Below are 23,203 nucleotides of genomic sequence, written 5' to 3'. Positions count from 1 at the left end.
AAGCAGTCCGAAAAGTCTACCTAGCTGCGGATCGCGTACAGTTCGTGTGACGAAGGCGCTTGCACATCAAACACCATCGGCCTCGACATCAGACTTCAAAGGAAGCCGCTAGCACGCCACCATTTGTCTGAGCCTCGGCATCAGACTTCAAAGGAATCCGCTCCCCCGTTCCCCCATCAGACTTCAAAGGAATGCACTCCCGCCCCCTTGCCACAGCAATGCCGAGAGCTTGGTTTTTTTTGCATCCATTTCGCGGGGAAGCCGTGTTTTGTTCGGCGTTCTTTGCACCTTTTTCTGTTTTTTTCTGGACGAAAGTGAAAGCCTACCGTGCTTGTTTACAGTAGCCTTGCTCCTCAAATGCTGTTGCTGTGTTGCCATCTCTCTAGGGACACTCGGCTTGAAAATACTCGACTTGCTAGCTGCAATGCTACATCCACTATGATTTGCCTCTAGACACGTTGATCCCTCGCAGACTGTGCTGACTATGCCCCTCCTGATTCTGAAACTGACCAACGTAGTCACCACACAGTCTCTCCAGAGTGATACCGCCGCCCAACACCAATTCCCCAGTACAGCTGAGCCAGTTGCTGTTTCAGTGCCCATATACCTCACAGAGGCGGAACAAGTTGCAGTTTTGTCACACTCGCCTCCAATCCTCACTACCGCGTTTTTATTCATCCCATGCTTGTTTTTTTAAATTATTCCTTTGCGGCCCGGCTGCACGGCCAATGCTTGTTTGTAAAGTCTGCACTGTATTGTAAGGCTGATTAGTTGGTGGTTTACTTAATTTGGATATATTTCTAGCAGTTTGACAACATCATAACTAATGCCAGCACAACTCTCGGCAACAAGCACTTGCACGCACATTAGGTTTAGGTTTAGTTTTACCTGTCCCTCTCTCCATAACACGCATTAACAAAGCAATATCTGTCCTGGCATTTTGAAAGAGAGTTGGCTGAGCATTTGCAATGGTGTGCATGTTACCTTTGTTCATTCGCATGTTTCTGGCTTCTCGGAGTATGCTTACTATTAAGTGTATTCAAAATTATTTACACAAGTGCCACGCTACCTCAAACTATTGACTGCAACATTATGCCCGGTGTTACCATCTTGAAGCAGAGGAAAGGATTATTTCAGAATGGGCCATGGATTACCACACATTGCCCACAGTACATCAAGAATTACCACCATTCTAGCTCAAGTTGAATAGGCATGCCACTATTCTGCTACAGACAACATTGTACCAGGGGTAGGCATCATGTCATGGATGCCCACAGGTTGCAAAGAATTGCCATCTTTGTGCCAGGGCCATCATTACAGTGGGAGTAGGTAGAGGACATCATGCCATGGATGGCCACAAGTTTGCTAAGAATTACTATCCACGGGAAGGCATTTGATACGAGTGGGCACACTGACATACCCACTCCCATGCACTCATGGACACCTATGAGGGCACACACAAAAATGTATGTAGCATTGATTCATTTTGTTTATGCTAATCTTCAACTGTTATCCTTGCTCCTTCTACTGTCCTGACCCCTTTTCTGGGCTTCTTCTCCACTCCTGCATATGGCTGGACTGCTGATACTGTAGGAGACATTCCTGATCATCACTCCCTGGAAAAAGGAGTAGTTGACAAGTGGCCTGCTGGTCCTGGTATCAGTGGGGGATTGATGTGCCACGCATGGGGGCCTTAAGGGTTGGGCACTCCTGTGGCCAGGGGAGGCGAACTCCCAGAGCTAAAAACTCAGAGATTTCTGTAAACATCTGTCCAGTTGTATTATCTTTGAACTCGTGCCAACCTCACTCTACCACTCTACCGCCCTCACTCTACGGCCCTCACTTTACCACTCTACTGCCCTCTCACTCTCATCCCCTCACCCTCTCACCCCCTCACCCCCTCACCCTCTCACCCCCTCACCCTCATACCCCCACACCCCCTCACCCACACACCCCCTCACCCCCCCTCACCCTCACACCCCCTCACCCTCACACCCCCTCACCCTCACACCCCCTCACCCTCACACCCCCTCACCCTCACACCCTCTCACCCTCACATCCTCTCACCCTCACACCCCCTCACCCTCACACCCCCTCGCCCTCACACCCCCTCGCCCTCACACCCCCTCACTCTCACACACCCTCACTCCCCCACCCCCTCACTCCCCCTCACCCCCTCACCCCCTCACCCTCACACACCCTCACCCTCACACACCCTCACACACCCTCACCCACCCTCAGCCACCTTCACCCTCACCCACCTTCACCCACCTTCACCCACCTTCACCCTCACACACCTTCACCCTCACTCCCCCTCACCCTCACTCCCCCCCTCACCCTCACACCCCCACACCTTCACAACCCCACACCTTCACAACCCCACACCTTCACTCACCCTCTCACCCTCACTCACCATCTCACCCTCACTCACCGTCTCACCCCCCCTCACACCCCCTCACTCTCACCCCACACACCCCTCACCCTCCCGTACCCTCACACCCCCTCACCCCCACACACCCCCACACACCCCCACACACCCTCACACCTCACACCCCTTCACCTCACACTCACACCCCCTCACCCACCCTCACACAGCCTCACCCACCTTCACCCTCACACACCTTCACCCCCTCAACCCCCACACCCTCACAACCCCACACCCTCACAACCCCACAACCCCACACCCTCACAACCCCACACCCTCACAACCCCACACCCTCACAACCCCACACCCTCACAACCCCACACCCTCACAACCCCACACACTCACAACCCCACACACTCACAACCCCACACCCTCTCACCCTCTCACCCTCTCACCCTCTCACCCTCACTCACCCTCTCACCCTCACTCACCCACCCTCTCACCCACCCTCTCACCCTCACTCACCCTCTCACCCTCACTCACCCTCTCACCCTCACTCACCCTCACACCCCCTCACATCCCCTCACATCCCCTCACCATCCCACCCCCTCACACACACTCACTCACCCTCACACACCCCAAAAAAACCCTCACAACCCCTCACACCCCCTCACCCTCTCACACTCACACACCCTCACACCCTCACACCCCCCTCCCTCACCCTCACATACCCTCACATCCCCTCACCCTCACATCCCCTCACCCTCACATCCCCTCACCCTCACATCCCCTCACCCTCACATCCCCTCACCCTCACATCCCCTCACCCTCACATCCCCTCACCCTCACATCCCCTCACCCTCACATCCCCTCACCCTCACATCCCCTCACCCTCACATCCCCTCACCCTCGCATCCCCTCACCCTCGCATCCCCTCAGCCTCACACCCCCTCACCCTCACACCCTCATCCCCCTCACCCTCCCAACCCTCTCCCCTCACCCACCCTCACTCACCCTCACTCACTCACCCTCACTCACCCTCACTCACCCTCACTCACCCTCACTCACCCTCACCAGCATAGCATAACAAAACATAGCATAACAAAACACAGCATAGCATAGCATAACAAAACATAGCATAGCAAAACACAACAAAGCATAGCCTAACAAAGCATCGCATAACAAAACACAACAGAACATAGCATACATAACAAAACAAAGCATAGGATAGCAAATCTAAACCTAGAATAGCATAATAAAACAAAGCATAGGATAGCATAGCATAGCATTGCATAACAAAACATAGCATAACAAAACACAACACATAGCATAACAAAACCTAGCAAAACAAAACATAGCATAGCTTAACAAAACACAATTAAACATAGCATAGCTTAACAAAACATATAATAGCGTAGCAAAACATAGCATACCAAACACAACAAAACATAGCATAGCATAACAAAACATAGCATAGCATAACAAAGCATAGCATAGCAAATCATAACATAGCACAACACAACATAGCAAAGCATAACGAAACACAGCATAGCATAGCATAACAAATCAAAGCATAGGATAGCAAAACCTAGCATATCATAACAAAACAAAACAAAACATAGGATAGCAAAACAAAACATAGCATAGCATACAGCATCACTCAGCACCACCACAGCATCCCTCAGGGGCACCACAACATCACTATGCGCTACCACAGCATCACTGAATGCCGCAGCATCACTTGTTCACCATCACAACATCACTCGTTCACCGTCACATCACTCAGCGCCACCACAGCATCAATCTGTGCAACCATTCAACAACACCTGGTTCAAATATGTTCTCTCAATGGTTCAAGCTTTATTACAAATGTAACAAAAAGATGTTAATATTTCACTTCTGTTCTTGGATTTTCGTCACAATAAAATACACTGAACATAATCTTCACAAAAGTTATTTACAAAACGTTAAGCTATTGCCATTATAAATTACAGTAACTTTTAGTTAAGTATTAATTATTGAAAAAAAATTAAAAGCCATTGTTGTTTGTAATATCAATACATGTAAGTCACGTAAATACAACACATATTGCATTACAAATGCTATAGGTGTCACATTTGCGAAAGTTATAACTATTGGCATTGTAAATGACAACGCTATTAATGTCGCTATTTTCAAAAACAAAACCTAAATAAAAATGTTGTCATTTACAATACCAATAGCTCAAACTTTCCTAATTTATTTATTTATTATTTATTTATTAAAACACTTATAAAGCGCGAACGAAGGCCCTTGGGCATCTCGGCGCTAAGAGTCTCTGCAATGTTTAACCAATAGGGAAGCTAAAATTTATTGATTAAAAAGCCAGGTCTTGAGTTGCTTACGAAAAGACCAGAGGGAGGTACTTGTTTTGATCGAGTGTGGTAAGGTGTTCCAGAGTTTAGGCGCAGCTACAAGAAATCTTCTGTCTCCCCATGAGACAGATTTGGTGCGTGGTACCACCAGTTCATGTGAACTGGATGAGCGTAGCGTTCTGGAGGGACTGTAGGGGATGAGATTTTGAGTAAAGAATTCAGGTCCGACATTGTGTAGAGCCTTATATACTAAGCAAAGGGCCTTGAACTTAATTCTCTTCCTCACAGGCAGCCAGTGCAACTGTCTAATGGTTTCTGACGCAGATTGGTGTTTAGGGATACGCCCAAGAAGCCTGGCAGCTGCATTTTGAATAATTTGCATTTTTTGTAACACTCTTTCTTGGGCACCTAAAAACAGAGCGTTACAATAGTCTAATGTAGACAAAACCAGGGAGCTCACCAGGGTTTTTCCGGCATTCTCGGGTAGAAATGGCAAGATTTTTTTTTATGAGCCGTAATTTGTGGAACGCCGAAGATGAGATCTGGTTTGCATGAGGTAGAAAATTGAGGCGGTTATCAAACATGACTCCCAGATTCCTCACTTTGCTAACAGGAGCCGGAGGCTGGCCCATAGATAATGGCCACCAGAGGGAGGACCATTCCGGGGTTAAATTGCCGAAAATGACAACTTCCGATTTATCGGAATTTAATTTCAGGCAATTGGAGGCCATCCAATTCCCTATTGCCCGCATACCCTGATTGAAATCGTTGGCAGTTTTGTGCCCATCCTTCCTAACTGCGAGGACCAACTGGGTGTCATCTGCATAAGATGTGAGGCTCATCCCATGCGCCCGAATGACTTTGGCAAGGTCCGACACATAAATGTTAAATAGTGTCGGACTAAGGGATGAGCCTTGGGGAACTCCACATGGCAGTGACAAGGAGGATGATTCAAAGGGTCCAATGGTGACGACCTGGGACCTATTCGCAAGAAAAGAAGCAAGAAGTTTCTTGGCGTTATGTAGGATGCCCATGTTTTCGACACGATCGACCAAGGTGACATGGTCGACCGTGTCGAAGGCCGCAGATAGGTCCAGCAGTATCAGGACTGCTGTTCCTCCCTGATCCCGGATAGATCTAATATCGTCCGCCGCTTTAACCAGGGCGGTCTCTGTTCCATGGTATTGGCGGAAGCCGAACTGCGATTCATCCAGTAACTTGTGTTCCTCGATAAAGGTTGATAGTTGGAAATTCATAATTTTTTCAACTATTTTTGCCAAGAGTGGAAGATTAGCAATTGGACGATATCTTTTTAATTCTTCCTTATCGAGGTTCGGTTTTTTGAGGAGGGGTTTTATAAGGGTCTTTTTTTAAATCTCTGGGTAAACGCCTGTACTAAACATGGCGTTACAGATTGCAGTCATAGCCGGGAGAACCACCTCTATGATCGGGAGCAAAACTTTCAGTGGACATGGGTCTAAAGCAGAGCCCGATTTTATAGAGGATATGATGTTCAATACCTGAGGGCTAGAAACATCTGTGAACTGCTCGAAGATAGGACCAGAGTAGGGGGTAGGCGGTTTCAAGGAAATATTAGCATTATTTGCGAAGACCAGATAGATATCCTCGACTTTACTATAAAAAAAGTTAGACAGATCGTCGCAGAGTGATTGAGAGGGGGGAGGTGTCAGATTGGGAGAAAATCCAGCTAGCTGTTTGGTGGTATCGTATAATGCTTTGTTAGAGTTTTTTGCTGATTCGATTCTCTCACAATAGTACTTTTTCTTTGCCTCACAAATTAAGAATTTGTATTTAGCCACTGAGTCTTTATACTTGGTTTTGGCTTCTTCTGAGTAGTCTTTCCGCCAATGCCTCTCTTTGTTCCTGCACTGTTGTTTATGGGTACGTAACTCGTCTGAATACCAGGGGGCCGACGGGGTGGATCTGTTACGCGACCGTTGTTTAACCTGGGCAAGTTCATTGGCCGCCGAGCCTACCCAGTCGTAGTATTGGGTGGTAGCAGTATTGGAATCAGTTGATAGCACGGGGAGGGAGTCAGTGAGAAGAGTTTCCAAACGGGAGATATCTGTATCATCCCATGCCAGGTAGGGTTGGCGGAGATTGGGGTAGGATTTGACGGCAAGGGAGTCATAGACTGATAGCGATGCCAGAATCAGATGGTGATCAGACCAGGTAAGAGGCAATATTTGGGTGACTTGCAAGCCCGCTACATTAGAAAAGATGCCATCCAGTGTATGGCCCCCTTCATGCGTGGGGGAGTTCACCAGGAGATCGAGACCAAAGGTGGACATATCTGCTAGGAATGTGGCGGTGTCAGGGTTTTCAGGTTTATCCAAGTGAAAGTTAAAATCACCCAATATCGTGAGGGAGTTGTCAAGGGCGGAGACTTCCAACGTGGACCTGAGGTCTGAAATAAAGTCGGGCCCGGGCCCGGGGGGACGGTAAAGAAGAATCCCTTTAAATGTGTAGGATGGGGACAAGTTGATGGAGAATTCTAGGGCTTCGCAAGATGATTGTGCGATCATTTTAATTCTTACTGAAAAGATATCCAGTGCGATGATAGCAATGCCACCGCCTTTTTTCCGCTGTCTATCCAATCTGTGTATGGAAAACCCTTTGGGGACAGCGATCGCTAGATAAGGATCGGACGCATTGTCCATCCAGGTTACTGTCATAAAGAGTAGGTCCGCTTTATGATCAATGATCAGCTCGTGTATATCCTGTCGATGTTTTCCGAGCGAGCGGACGTTGGTAAGGGCGAATATATACGATTTCAAGGGGTAGTCCTTGTTACAGGGGGGAGGTTTAGAAATGGAGGGGATAGAGGCTTTACAACCAGAGCAATGTGTGACCGGGCTTTTGGCCAGGGAGTAAAGATCAGAGATGATGCAGGACGGATGGGTCGGGGGGCGTAGCTGCCGAAGCTGGGTGGCAGAGTAGTAGCCACTTGGGGGCAGAGGGTGGGAGCCAGGGGGGGTGGCCCTCGGCCCGGGCCAGGCGCGGACGGGCGCAGACGGGCTTGCCTTTGGCGCGCCCGCTGCGCCCGCCCGCTGCGCCCGCCCGCTGCGCGGTCGGGCGGGTCTGTTGTTTATATTCATAGTTGGTAGTGGGCGGGAGGAGGGTGGGAGGGGCGCAGAGCTATCTCGCCAGCCTTCCCTTCCCAAGATGGCGCCTAAAGTTGTGCAAAGGGGTTCCCAGCGCCTAATAACGGCGGCGATGAGGGATGCGATGTCAATGAGCCTCAGGCGAAGTAGTCTCGCACCGAGGTGGGGCGGGTATTAAAAACGCACTGTTTAAAATATAATACACAGTTTTAAAATAGATCGAATTAGTACATCAATTACAATCTTATCATCAGGAGAGTGCAAGGGAGCACAAAGTACCTCCGGCTTCCGCCTCAGAGGGAAAACAACAGAAACCTCGGGGAGTGAAAGCCTCGCCCTTAAATATCCTGGGAGGGCAGGAGGGGCGCAGAGCTATCTCGCCAGCCTTCCCTTCCCAAGATGGCGCCTAAAGTTGTGCAAAGGGGTTCCCAGCGCCTAATAACGGCGGCGATGAGGGATGCGATGTCAATGAGCCTCAGGCGAAGTAGTCTCGCACCGAGGTGGGGCGGGTATTAAAAACTTACTGTTTAAAATATAATACACAGTTTTAAAATAGATAATTACATTGACCACAAATATAACATGATTATCCTCATTTTAGGCAGTAAAGCAATGCTGTAACCTCCACTTGGAGATCTCAGCTCAATGACCATGTTGGAAACGTTATAAAGCATATTTGCCTGTTGATTTGATACAGGTTTTTCTGTTTTAGTCAGAGGCTGTGAAGGTATTTTGACGCATATATCCAAGGGATTGCTCTAGTTGGTTTCTTGGAGGATGGCTCTGTTCATGCTTCCGTTATTCAGCCTCTTGTTAGACTGTTCCTTTCTGAGGCTCAGACACCAATGTTTCTAGCCTCTCTTGTACATGTTTCTGATGAGCCTTAGTTTAAGATGTAAGTGGATCATTCCACTGTTGTGGGTAAAGAGATCTTCAGCTAAGATTAATCCGCCTTCTATCACCGCGATCCCTGCAGGGATCTTGGGCTTCACCGGACACCGACGGGTTTAAAGTGTTGTGGGGGAAAAAACAAGGAATTATTCCCCTTTTTTGCATTAAAGATTGCTAGACCTATTGCATTGCAAATGCTTGTTGCTCTTACATTGGCACTACCACACAAAAAGCCAGATTCCTACAATATCGCGTGACACATGGACATTAAAACTACTCTTCCCGATCCTGTTAGTCTGTACTCGAACTCTGCATCTATCTTGAGAAGGAAATTCTGCAGAGGCATGTCTTTACCTGCATTGGCTTTCCACAATGTGAAATTTGCAACACTAAAAGAAGTAGGATTTTGTAAAAGCATGATCCATGCTTTTTGTATTTTAAATAGATGCTTGCCTACTACTGCATCAATAAGTGTGATTTCTTTACTTCAGCACCAAAAAGCATACACCATTGAAGAGCCCCTCAATTAAACCAATTGAATATTCAGTTCTTTCTCACTTTTTTAATCTAACCAACAGTACATTCACTAAACTTTTAGACCACATAAGGCGGTGCCCTCAGGATGACACCACCAGAGTAGGCCTGCTGGTATTTGGATGGTAAATTGGCAACACTTGGAAACTATAGGGTGTTAATGAAAATGTTTCTAAAGACTAAGGAGAAACTTCTGTCTCATTGTAAAGTTAAAGTTAAGGCTTAGGGGCCCTACTTTTATGGCACAAGAACGTTCAGTTCGTATTCAAATGTCTTACTCCTTGTCCCTCTTCCAATTTCGAAGACTATTTTCATGGAAATTGATTATGAAAACTTTCCGTAATATAAATGTCCTGGGATAATATGTTTAGCGCAAGTAAGTATAAGTTTATAATTTCATGGTCACTTGTCAAAGAATGATTGAATTATCCCATGCTTTCTGTTTTAAGAATTCTAAAGCATTTTTATATTCGTGTAGTTTATAGTAAGTATAATGTCCCTGTTTGTTTTTTTTGTTTTCTTATTAATAATATGATATTTAATATCACTTTACTTTCTTTATATGTTCATTGATTAGGATCGGTATAATGATTCTTTAATGTGTATTTGGCATAATGTTCAGAGAGGTCATTGGTAGGTTACTTATTTTTTACATTCTATTATCTCATTACGACAATCTAGTGCATGTAAATTGTTGCACCATTGCTTTCTTTGAACTGCAGACTGACAAACGGAGACAAAAAAGAGTGACTTAATGAGTGGTAGTATATAGCAGAGGCTGTTTTGCCATGACATTTTGTTAATAAAATATATTTGTTTTAACACAGACAGTATTTGAACAGAATGATGTCTTTGTCCAGTCATGCTGTGGGAGAATTTATAACCAGGACGGGCTAATTCCAGGAACGTTGCGCATCTTTGAGAAGGTATTCTGTCATTTGGTATTATTGGACTATATTTGTTTTGTGTCCGCATAACTGTAAATATTTGGTGTAGATGTTTTGCTTGAATATTTAGCAAGTTGGCGAGTACTGCTTCAACACACCCCTCTCATTTAGAACCTGTGTACTTTATCGGACATACTAATATACAGAAATGTATAAAGAAGGGTATCAAAAATGTGGTAAAAAAAAAGTTCTCTACTAACATTTCTTGCAACATCATGCTTAAAAGCCAGTGGCGGCTGCTATGGGGTCGGGGTGGTGGGGAGGGTGCGGGGGGGAGGTAAGGGGGGTGGGTTGGGGGCGGTTAAAAAACACAATCTAAAGAAAATCACATACCTGGCTGCCCCTCTCCTCCGTTCTTCTGTCTGAACAGGAAGCACCCAGGTTTCCAGCCTCTCCCAACCTATCACAACGCTGCTGATAGCAGCATCATGATTGGTCTGAGCACCGTAGTTCGGCGCTCCGACAGGCAGTGGTAGCCTGGGCATGTTCTCTACCCTAGCTGTAATACAGCCTGGATGGAGAACATGCAAAGTGCGCATGATGGTTTGGCTGGCTCGATCGCCATGTGCACTTAAGTGCACATATCTCTCCTCCTCTTGCAGGCTGACAAACCAGCCCGCCCCTTAAACAAAATTGGGCATGTACCATAAAAATAAAATGATAATGTTATGTTATTATCATTTTATTTTTAGCAGGGGAGCCGCTGCTGATGTGCGCCCAAATGCATAATCATTTTTAGCATTGACGTGCTCCTAAACCTGCTAGGAAGAGGAGGGTCAATAATATTATTCAGAGATTTAAAGCTGGGGACAAATGAGAACACTAGGATCATGGGGTACACGCCGTATGTTCCCAGTAAACCACCATAATCATCTTTAAACAACGAGCATACATTTGAAGAATCATGGAAACATTGATTGTAATATTTCAACCATTATGTACAAGTAATAGTTTATAGTTCATTGTAAAAAGAAATAGGTAACATAATGAAAATGTAAAATGTCCCAGTTAAAAGGAAGGAAAATTACAGTCCGTTAATATGGAGATGAGGTTTATACTTAACTTCAGTGCACAGAATAGGAGCCAAAGAAAAAAATCAGCGAACCATTTGTCCTAAAAATTGCCAGGAAATGAATACATAGCATCACATAACTGCAGCCTTAGAAATACCTCTCATTTGGCACCCTTTAACCGATGTATTTGCAGCTTATTAGGTGTTTTTTAGGTCTGACATTAGCCCTGACATTTTGACATTTTGATTTTAATACAATTTTTATATTATGTGTGTATATATGTATATATCTCACCGCTCTGTAGAAAAAACACCAGCATTCACTGGGGGTAAATCCTAGTATGGATTTATTTAGCACAGGAAAAATTAAAACAAACGTGTTACAGCAGTACGAAGTCCTTTCACAAAAAGCACATACATACAGAAAGTAGTTCCTTTAAGTGCCAGGAACTTATGTTGCATGTGTGCCTTTTGCGACCAAAACATTATTTTTGCTTTCAGAAATATTTTTTTAATTAAAGATTGATGGGGGCCCAGCATCTTATCCAACAATGCAGTTTTGCAAAACGCATGTCAAAATAAAACAAGCAGAGACCTAGACAAAAGGCTTGCTGCAAATAGCAGACCGGTTGTCTTTGCCAGTGCTTGTTTAATTTATTGGTTTTGGGTTTTCTTAATTGGTGCCCTGGAGCATTCTTTGTGCTTGTTAATTGTGTTTTTTTGCTTTAATGTATGCATGTACTTGGTATTTCACGGATTACTACCTCCTTTTGGCTTATTTACTCCATGTAAGACTGCTTTGTCAGCTGGCATGTTACCATGCTGTTCTTCTCCAGAGGTCGGCGTTGACCTAGCTCCTGTCCCTGTGTGCTGGAGGGAACAAACTTTGTGAGGGACTGACCGTGTGTCCTAGCTATGGTGCGCTGCCAGGAGGCATGCACTGTTTGGCAAGTCTGCTCAGTGGGGAGCTGAGCCGTAGCTTTTTGTTTTCCTTTCATCATGGCAGTTGGCAGTTCTCTGATGGACCTCAAAAACTCGGGTGCTGAGCCATCATACCCTTCTCCACTCCACAGGGTCAGACTGATTTGCATATAGCCATGTCTGAACTGGGGTGGCAGAGTGGGCTAAAGAACGGTGATGGATTAAACCCAGATCCTTTAACTGGGTGTGAGTGTTTGATTGATTCAGATGCTCCGTCCATCACCACCCCCTTTTGTACCGCTTTTGGCCGCCATAAGTGTGGCAGGGTATGCTCAGACTTGAGTCCCTTGCTCACTTTGTCACTGGATTCAATCAAGCCGGGCTGAAGACAGCTGTAATGCCAGAAACCGGTGCTCGGAAGCTTGTTTCCGGTCCAGGGAAGACATGGCTTGGCAGTTCGGGCTGGACTGTTCCCATGAGGCACAGGGTCAGACTGATTTGCATATAGCCATGTCTGAACTGGGGTGGCAGAGTGGACTAAAGAACGGTGATGGATTAAACCCAGATCCATTGACTGGGTGTGAGTGTTTGATTGATTCAGATGCTCCGTCCATCACCACCCCCTTTTGTACCGCTTTTGGCCGCCATAAGTGTGGCAGGGTATGCTCAGACGTGAGTCCCTTGCTCACTTTGCCACTGGATTCAAGCAAGCCATGCTGAAGACGGCTGGAATGCCAGAAACCGGTCCTCGGAAGCTTGTTTCCGGTCCAGGGAAGACATGGCTTGGCAGTTCGGGCTGGACTGTTCCCATGAGGCACAGGGTCAGACTGATTTGCATATAGCCATGTCTGAACTGGGGTGGCAGAGTGGGCTAAAGAACGGTGATGGATTAAACCCAGATACTTTGACTGGGTGTGAGTGTTTGATTGATTCAGATGCTCCGTCCATCACCACCCCCTTTTATACCGCTTCTCCACTTGCAGCATCCCACAGTCTTTGTGTCCAGGCACACAGGCCAAGGAAGCCTCATGGTGTGCCCATGCAGTAGTGTTTGACTAGCTAGTGAAGCATGCATTGAGGGTTCTCTACCAGCATTGCATTTTCATATTTTTATATAATTTAAATAATGAACTAGGATTTCACCATAGTATTAATGGGGTAGTGTTTCCAACATGAGACTGTAGAGCTACATACCAGATGGAGTGGATGTGAATGGAACATGAGGAAACATCTTATACTTATACACTGGCCCAGATTTCTCTAATTTATCACTTCTTGCAGCAGGCTTTGCTCAATGATTTATGGCTGTTTGGCAAACCTGTATATCAACCTCTTCTTACCTTCATACCCTTGTGACGAAGACTTAACGTCTGACAGGTCAGGCTTTCCATTTTCAAACACCCTGTAAAGCAGCAGCAGGGGCATGCCTACAGGCTTATATCCATTTGAGAAGTTAGAGAACATTTACGATGCACAGTAGGCTGTAGATCCTTCACTTTCTCCCAATGAGTGTCTCAGGCCCTTACAATGACACAGCCCTAGTACTTTTAAAAACAGACCTTTAACTATTTTCGGAAAAGGAAATCAATTCTGAGAATTATGCGTCACAGGTTCTGAGGATCGCTCGGAGATCCAGATAATGGTATCCATATAAGGATGGGAAGAAACCGAAACATGGCTTAGAATTGCAGTGAGAGGGTGTTGGACCCGGTCCTTTGGGCAGGTTTACCCCGTGACTTTTTGCTTTTTCCTAGCCTGTTTTTGGAACCTGGATTGGTGATTGTAGGCCTCTGCGCACTTTTTCACTGTGGTACAGTGTAAAGTGCGTGTGCTCTCTGTGTATGGATGGTGAGCGACCTGCCCTCCCATAGGAATGAATGGGGAATCTGTGTGCCCATGGTAGATTCCTGATGCGTGGGGAGTGCAGGGGCGAGTTTGATATGTATGAACTCGTGAGAATGAATGCTGCAGAATGGTGTATGCGGCATGGCTGTGTCTAGTCTAGAAGCGCCACTTTTAGAAGTTGGCATAATTGTGTAGTGAGTCTGCTGGCACGTGATTGGCTGATGAGCCTGGGCCTGCTGGTGGATGGACTGTCTGTTTGAGTAGGATGGGGTCTGCCAGGCCCTGGAGGAGGGGGTCTGAGTCAGCCGTAGATGAAAGGCCCCCATCTGCTGTTAGGGAGGAGTAGAAAGAGTGTCTGGTGGAGCCAGGCTGTGCCTGTGGGCCCACCCTTGATGGCTCTCCCTCCTGATGGCCCCCTGTCACCTCTGACCTGAGGCTGACAGGAGAGGGAAACCAGATACACCCAGAGCTTAGGGCTCGCTTACACAAAGACTTCAAAGCCTTTTCTGTGTATAAGAAGGGACTGTGTTCCCTTCCAATTTGTTCTTGTTTTCTGACTTGAATCTGCCAGGGGCGTGCTGATGCTTGGGCTCAGGGAATCCCTGAATCCTGCCCAGCCCCTGGACTCCTGATGGACTTGCCTGGATTCCTGGGGGACCCCTCTGCCCTGCCTGGGCTGAGGGGGGGACTTGGCTTTGCCCCCCTGGGAGGCTCTGGGGCTTTGGCAGCGTGGAGGAGCTGCATTGCCCTGTGGATAGCGCTGGAACTGTATTCCTAGCGCCTGGAGGCGCTGAGCTTCCCCCTGAGCGCCTGGGAGCGCTCTGCCTGCTGTGCTAGCGCTGGGAGCGCTGTGGACTGTGCTCCAGCGCTAAAGAGCGCTTTATGTTGGTCCTAGCGCTGCAGTTGGATTCTAAGCGCTGGTAGCGCTTTGGGTGTACTTTTTGGCGCGTGGTTGCCCCCCAGCGCTTGAGAGCGCTGTTTAATGGTGACCGTAGAAGAAATCCGCCCCCGCCTGCCTGCCTAAGGAGAAGGGCCGCTGCGCTGCCCGCAGCAACCCGGAAGCGGTTGACCGGCCGGCCAATGCGGTCGCGGCCGGCCGGAAGTCCCGCCCCCCGCAGTCGGTGGGAAGAAGGAGGAAGAGGGGCGAGACATGGCGGTCGTTCGTGGGGCTCCTCTCAGCTGAGGGAGCCCCGAGGAGAAGATGGCAGCTGCTGCGGGGCTCCCCTGACCGGGAGGGAGCCCCGAGAGAAAGAAGCAGGTTGTCGTTGCCGGTCTCCCATGCTGTGGAGGGAGACCGGAGATGTGCCCGAGAGGACGCGGCAGGAATAAGGAGCCACGGAGAGGGAGGAGTCCGGCCGCAGCATGGGAGTGTCCCGAGGAGCGGGAGCTCTCCGTCCCGCCGCCGCACAAGAGAACTGGTGAGTGCAGCTCGGAGGGGAGAGAGGGGCCGTCGGGGCACATTGCCGGTGCCCGCGCCCCCCCCCCCTCTGGTGTGCAGAGCCTGATGAGGCTCGGAGGGCGGATCTCTGTGCCCGAGCCCCCGAGCGGGGCTCCAGCAAACCGGCCGCATTTCTTTTTGTGAGCCCTGAGAGGCTCAAAGGGGGCACAAATGTTCTACGAGCCCATAGAGGCTTGAGGGGCATTCCCGGTATCTCGAGTCCCCCAGGGGGGGGGGGACTCCAACCAAGGGCGACCCCGGTCGGCAGTGGGTCGCCCCAACGTTTGGAGAGTCCAGTGGGGCTCTAGGGGGCACCATTGTTTTCAGAGCCTGAGGGCTCCCCGGTGCCTAGTGTTTTTAGAGCCTGTGTGGCTCCAACGTTTGACCAGTGTTTCTAGAGCCTGTGTGGCTCCAACCTTTTGCGCAGTTTGGTTCTAGGGTCAGTGAGGGCCCCGGCGCAGTTTTGAATCTCCAGCGGCCCAGCAATTAGTGGGCAGCTGCACCGTTTAGGCGCAATTTCAGGAGGGAGTCCCTGTGTGGGACAGCGAGGGCACAGTGGTGCCAGGCCTTCACAGCTGCGCAGCACTTAGTGCCAGCTGCAACGTTTAGGCCCTTGTGAGTGTTTCCAGGGGCCCAGCAAGTAGTGGGCCCCTGCATCGTTTAGGCCCCTGACATTGAGACTCAGGGCGTTCTAGCCCCAACAAGGCCAGTTGGCCTAGGGACTGCCACTGATGGTGGCTTATGTAGGTTTTGCCCAATTGTATGGTTCTTGCACCTCTGAATGTGATTTCTTGCATCATGTCTTATTCCTGTACCTCTGAATGTTTTTAGACATCATGTGACTATTGCGCTACTGTATTATTCTGGTACCTCTGAATGTAATTTTATTGCATCATGTGCTTTATTTTTAACACCGCTGAATGTGTAGGTTTATACATTGTGTTTTCTCTTTACTACTCCTCTGAATGTACATCTATGCATCATGGGTAATGTGTTCTCTCTTAGACCCCTAAATGCTGTGTGATACTTAGGTGGTTTTCCTTTACTACTCCTCTGAATGTGTTTCATACATCATGGGTAATGTGTTCTTTCTTAGACCCCTAAATGCTGTGTGATACTTAGGTGGTTGTTCTTTTTAGTACGGGTGGTCCTAGTGAGGTCCTGGTCCCCTGCGTGACAGTGTCCTAAGGGTTTAGGGTTGCGTAGGTGGTACTTACCTGTTCCCAGTAGTTACTGGATGTGACCTATAACTGTTACTTTGTGTTACAGTGATTTTATACACTTTTATTCTAAGTTCTATAAGTACTATTATATTTCTAAAAGTGCTGATTATGACAGTGGCCCCTGTGGCCCTGTCCTGTGTAAATAATCCCTTGTGAATATTGCCGTGCCCGTTGGCACAATGTACATGTGTGATTTCTATCTGATATGTTTTGACCATACAAAAGTTATTTTAATATAACCTTGTGTGGAGTCTCTTTTGTGGTGTGCCTAGAATGTTGTTGCTGTCGTGCCCTGACGCAAATGCTTTACACATCGCCTCCGAGTTTAGCCTAGACTGCTCGCGCCATGCTACCTAGAGGGTGAGCAGGGGTTATCTTGGCGTGTGACTTCCTTGCCCTGACTGGAATGGTGGTTTCTGCCTGGCTTTGGCATCAGCCTTAGCCTACCAGAAATAGCCGGTTTCCAACAGAGGGCATCACACCTGGCGAAAAAAAAGAGTGGGGAAATTGGAACATTTATTAGAACATTGGAATGTTGGGAGCTCCTTTGAAAACAATGGAGTGCTCCGGGCCTCTTAAGGCCTGTAGAAGCCTGCATGTTGTCTTTCACAGCTGTTGGTGGGATGTTCTAATAGCCCTCCATAGCAGGGTTATACAGACACTAAAGTCCTGCTCTATTCTTAAGGCCCTTGCCTTCTGCTTGGGCATTTAACACCGAAGTGGGCCTTTAATGGCGGTTATAGCCCACTACGGTGGGCTATAAGGCTATATTCAAGCCCCATATCTTGTGTCACCCTTTGTATTTGGAATGGGCTAAGATTATGGTGAAAGCAGAAACTGTTAAAGACACTGGAGCCCTGAAAGATCCTGAAATCCTTTAGGGGTGGGCTTGAAGGGCTTTGTGCTGGTGAGGAAATCAAACTGCACCATCTCTGGAAGCATTTGTTCTGCTCATATGGACCACAGGTTGGGAATGTTGACTTTTTCAGAGGTAATGGCTTTTGTTCCACGTTTGCACTTAAAAAAAACCTTGGTAGTCTGTCCAGACTTTTAGACCAATCAACACATTTCAAACGTCAGTGCACAATATATTCAACCATAACGTGTTTTCGAAGGGCTAGACATGGCAGGAGATATTTCTTCATACAGGGCCAATTCCAAAGTTGTCAGAATGGATGCATGCCATAGAGGGGCAGTTTATGCCAAGGCCATATTTTTCCCAGAACTATGGAAAGCTCCAAACACCACTAGGTAAGGTTCTAGGTCTGTCAGCACGGTTCCTGAGGGAACCGAATTCTCTTGTTCGGTAGTTGCTAGAACTGTTTGCTCCCTATGTAGGTTAGGGGGGCTAACGGTGGCCTATAACTTTTTCCATTGAGTTTCAGAAGGTGGTGGATCATGCAGTTACAGACGTGAAGCTCAAGGAGCCTATTCAGTGCTCTTTCCATCTTTCCTCTGGGTTTTTGAACAACATATTTTTGTCAAGATGGTGTTAGAAGGAAAATAGGCCCTTGTCCTTTATTCGCCTTCTGGGAATGCAATGCCTGGTTGATTTTAGAGGCATTTCAAGATCGAGTACATCTGCATTGTACTGCCTTGTTCTGCAATGAGACAAAATATGCTGGGTTCTTTATCTAGGGTCAGGCAGAAGGGGTCTACTCCGTGACAAAAGAATATATGTCAACCTTTTGATTTGAAATTGTGGGTCATGTGAAGCCCCATGAATGTGAAAAGAGAACAATCTCTTGTTTTGGAGGGTGATACAAAACTTAAGAAGGGGAAGACCCCATTAAAGTAAGAGGCATTTTGTTTGTTGGGTAAGTGAATACCAGTAAAAAGAGGGTAAGATCCACCAGATGTGGGCAACTTGACAGGAATGGTGTGTCGAGCATGTGGTCAAAGGTTGTATATATTATCACATGATTGATGGTAGAAAATTGAGCACAGATGTAGCATGTTGAATTACTTCGTCTACGACCCCTATAGGACGCAATTACAACTGCATGATGGCATCTCAAATTACTTAGTTGATGACATCATTCATGTCATCAGTGATGTCATTTAACATGTCATGAGTGATGTAATATGTGAGGTCCTAAGCAGTGCATGAGGGGGGCGTAGTGAACTAGAACGTGTTAATGTCAGAGTATTTTTTTTTTACTTCAAGCATCACATTTTATCTTATTTGAACACCTAAGTATACTGTCACTTCAAATTTGTTTTTTGGCGTGAATACCATGAAGCACCCTCAGGGAACCTTGTGCATTACTAAGGTATCATGGGTTGGAAGCTTGTGCTGCTGTTCCTATCGTACTAACTTGGTACCTCAAGGGGCACCATCTGACCCTTCCCCCACCCCAAACCTTTACTAAAGGACTCTTACTCATCAGCAAAGCACTAACACCTATCCTCAACACCTTCATCAATTCAGCCCCATTCCCGGACATCTGAAAGCATGCCACACTCATGCCCCTGCTCAAGAAACAAATGGTTGACTCTGCCATGCTTTCTAACTACAGACCCATCTTCCACCTTCCATACCTGGAAAATGTCTTAGAGAAACTAATCAACCGACGCCTCACCAACTACTTCGGCAACCACCAGCTCCTCGACGCCACGCAATCCATATCCAGGCTAAACCACAGTATAGAAACAACACTTATCACCACCACAGACAACATCTGAATGACCCTTTTTAGGTTTCGACCTGGCGAGGGGCAAAGCCCCTCCCAGATCGAAAACTATTGTCTACAGTAGGGATGTCGGCACCGCCTCTGCCTCTCATTGGCTAGCTCCATAAATGGAGGCTAGCCATTGGGAGACAGAGGCTGTCAATCGCGCTTTCTCTTGAAAACGCGATTCGGGGGCGTTTCTGGTGCTTTTTTAAGCCCCGCCCCTTTGTCCAGGGCCGCGCTGCGATTGGCTGCCGGCCCGGGACACCCCCGTGACGTCATTCCCCGGGCCGCCAGGATTGCAGAGGGCAGGGATGCCTCCTTCCTTCCTGATGGCAGTCTTCGCTCTGGATTGGCTGAGAGGCGGAAGACGTTGAAGGCGCCAACGCACCGGACCCCGGCTCAGGAGCAGACAGCAGAGGTCAGGTAAATGTAAGTTTTTTTTTATATAAACTTAAATTTCACCCCCCCCTCCCCCCCCGCGGCTGCGACCCTGCTTGTCCTTCCCCCCCCCCCCGCGCCTCACCTACCCGTGACCAGCGACTGGGGGAACGAAGTGCACGAGAGCGGGTGCTCGGAGGTAAAGTGCTTACAGAAAGAACAAGTAAACGGTTCCCTAAAGTCTTGTCCTTAAGTCAACAGGGAAAAACACGGGACTATTTATGAACCATTCATGTAATCCAGGGCAGTTTTTTTGAAGTGTCAGTTCATTTCACGTTTTATTGAATCGTTCACTCCCTTAGTATTGGCTATTCCCAGGACTGTTTATTTCACTTTCTTTTGATCATTACTCTTTGAACGAGTCTCCGGGTGTTTAAAATGGCCGCGAGAGCGCGCTCTGGTGTTCAGACTCGAAGCTGAGTTTCGTGCAGTGTACGTTAGTTGGTCAAACTTCTTTAGAGCACAGACTTCAATTTGCAAAGCACTATCCAGGCGGGTTTTATGTGCACGTCATGGTCAGATGCGCTGTATCTGGATGCATTAACGAAGCCTCAGGCTTTAAAGTACGGGTAGGGCACCACATTATGCACCCAGCAGTCGCCAGATGCCTGGGATGTGTTCGTGAGCCATCAAGCAAATCTTGCCATGCAGATGAACCAGAATTAAGGCATATGGAGCGGACCAGTATATTTGAAAGCACGAACGTAGAATGTATTCAAACGCCCACTTACCTGTCATACTAAAATGCAGGAAAATTAGTAACGCAAACCAAATTTAAATATTTCAAGAGAACCGTTTGACAGTGCTGTAGCATCGCGGTTCCTAATCTTTTGGTTTGTGAATCCCCACCATATCACTTTTAAGTAAGGTGCCCCTAACCTTGCATACAAAAAAATGAACATAATCCAGCCTAGCCGTTCTGTGGTAAGGGCAGGCAAATAAAGCAACTTCTCAACATGTTAGGTACACAGCAAGCGCCTTACCCGCTTAGTTCCAAGCAACCTGGAAGTACCTCTAGCGGCATGCCTGGGCGACCTCAACTCGCATAAAAGGATCAAGCGATTCACAGCCACCGCCTAATCTGTGGTCTAACCAGGCATTAATCTCCAGAAATTCAGTACATTTTGTTTTGTCAGCCCTAGGGCAAAATATTTGGACTGAGAAATGTAGTTACTCCTGTAGGTAATATGGGTGGATCAGAATGGGGTTGGAGGATTCAAGCCTGCCGCTGTATTCAATACTTGTGTGATCTGCAGTTAGCCGCGGGTAGTGCGGCTAAATCCGAGGAGCAAAGAAAAATAAAGCTGAGCTCAGTCGAGGCGCTACATTTCCCCATACAAAGAACAATGCGCCTGTCACCCAAAACATCAATTAACTAAGAAAATACTCACCGAAAAAGCAGTATTGTAGGAGGGGTATCTTGTTTTTTTTTATTACTGTTTCCTGGCCCTCGACATTCTGTAATTATTGCTGTGTTGTCCGGCGGCCGCCGTTGGCTCTGACCCGGTTCGGTACTAATCGGAGCTGCCAGGTCAGTGCCTCAATATTGCCCACACAGTCGTCACTTCTTACTGTTAGATCAAGAGATCGAGATGTGCACACCAACCCCAGCGCCCTGCTTTGTTTGTGACTGCCACATGGTGAAAGAGCCTTCTCTTGTGAAGCCTCAACAGATGCATGATTCTTACTGCTACTGTCTCGCAGTTATCGAAATTTGATCAATATCCACATCGTTGGTAATCACGTTATGGTCTGCCCGAAGCTGTTCACTGTTTGCCACAGCAGGTGCATTAACCCACAGACTTTGACTATCTCATGCTGCAGGGGTTACGTTTTCTTGTGCTTTGCCGTTAGTGGAGACATCCCAAGCTGCCCCATGTCGTTTCTTGAGCGACTGTTTTCAAAGCTCTTGCTGTCACTTAGATGCAGCACCCCCACAGTAATCTGCAGTCCAAGATGTATGTGGAAGATGTAAGGGGTCTGCACTGAGGGTCTGTGTCACCTGACTCCGGATTCCACGTCAGACGGTGCAAAGATAAACAGATTACTTCACAACGGATTAGTTTAACAGCAGCTTTCATTGAGCCGAGGTTTCAAATCAAATAGTATGAGAGTTTGTGTGGCCGTCCAGTCCTGGGTAAATCGAGGTTGTGCTTTTATATCGCGTTTCATTTCAGGTACGTTTAAAAAAAAATCGTTTTTTTAAACAGGAAAATGTTTAATGAAAAAATAGTAAGGGAAATACGGAAGTACACTGTAGTGAAAAGCAGTGAAAGATAAAGACCTTCTAAGGACTGTGCAGTTTATGACAGGTGTAGCTAAACACAATGTGTTTCCTAATTTCCTGTTGTTTTACTTTGCTCCTGTCCTCCTCCAGCCGTGTTCACTATGCTCCCGCCCACTTCCCGTTGTGTTCACCATGCTCCTGCCCCCTCCCGTTGTCTGCATTTCCTTTGCTCTATCAGCCATCCCACACCGTGACTCTGATTGTAATTTCTACAAAACGGCAGGGCGCCCAGGATAATGTGCTGCATGACTAACCACTTATAAGGCCCCAAATGCGAAACCTATTGGCTATGCCAACTGCTTACAGCAAAACAACTGTTCTTAATTTTCAACGAGAATTTAGTGCACAGTCCACCAGCACATCGTGTTTCAATCTTAATTGGACAGAGACTTGTTTAGCTGGCCTTCAGTTCAACATATATGTCTGCTAAATAATCCACATTTGTAAAGCGCGAACAATCACCCGTAAGGGTCTCTAGGCGCCGTCGGGAAGATTAAGGTTAAAAAACACTGGTGCACATCATGCAAAAGCTGTTTTTTACACACGTCTTAACTCTAAAAACCATCTTGTTCTTTAGTGATCTCAAATTGTCAGCATCAATGGAAATAGAGGCACATAGCAGCAAGCGAAACCGTTGCATTGTAAATGCTTGTTTTATCTTAATTTTAATTTTTTTATATGCATTTTTTTTTAATGTTGATAGATTGCACACATGTTACACAGCAACACAGAGAGCTTCTCTGCCAATAAACATCATCTGCATGATCCTTGACAGAGGAGGCAAGGCAGCCCTCATTCTCCTGGACATCTCTGCAGCATTTGACACAATCTCACAACCCATCCTAATCCGGCACCTGCATGAGATTGGCATCCAAGAAACAGCTCTCCACTGGATCAGTTTCTACCTAACGGATTGAATGCAGGCTGTAAGCCCAGCACCTTACTCCTTGGAAACCCACATACTCCTCTGCGGAGCGCCTCAAGGCTCATCCCCACCCTTTTAAATGCATACACAATACCACTTGCCAATGTCATCCACACGCACCCAACATCAACATCCTCTCTGACGCAGATGACACACAACTCATACTCTACCTCTCAGACAAGACCCAAGTTCACCGCCTGCATGACCAAAGTTGCTAACTGGA

The 23,203-nt window shown here is 47.2% G+C and overlaps 1 protein-coding gene across 6 annotated transcripts in view; it reads left to right on the top strand.

Annotated features, from left to right (window-relative positions):
• TBC1D15 (TBC1 domain family member 15) overlaps positions 1–23,203 on the top strand; it is a 607,052-nt gene that overhangs the window by 94,097 nt on the left and 489,752 nt on the right. For all 6 annotated transcript variants that reach the window (XM_078678245.1, XM_078678222.1, XM_078678231.1 and 3 more), the window contains exon 2: positions 10,097–10,195. In XM_078678245.1, the coding sequence (XP_078534371.1) occupies positions 10,097–10,195 (99 nt within the window). The remainder of the gene's footprint in view (positions 1–10,096; positions 10,196–23,203) is intronic.

Source organism: Lissotriton helveticus, chromosome 1_1, assembly GCF_964261635.1.
Source record: "Lissotriton helveticus chromosome 1_1, aLisHel1.1, whole genome shotgun sequence".
Taxonomy (NCBI): Eukaryota; Metazoa; Chordata; class Amphibia; order Caudata; family Salamandridae; genus Lissotriton; species Lissotriton helveticus.
The sequence above is the reverse complement of the archived record's forward strand: the minus strand, read 5'-3'. Positions and strand labels throughout refer to the sequence as shown.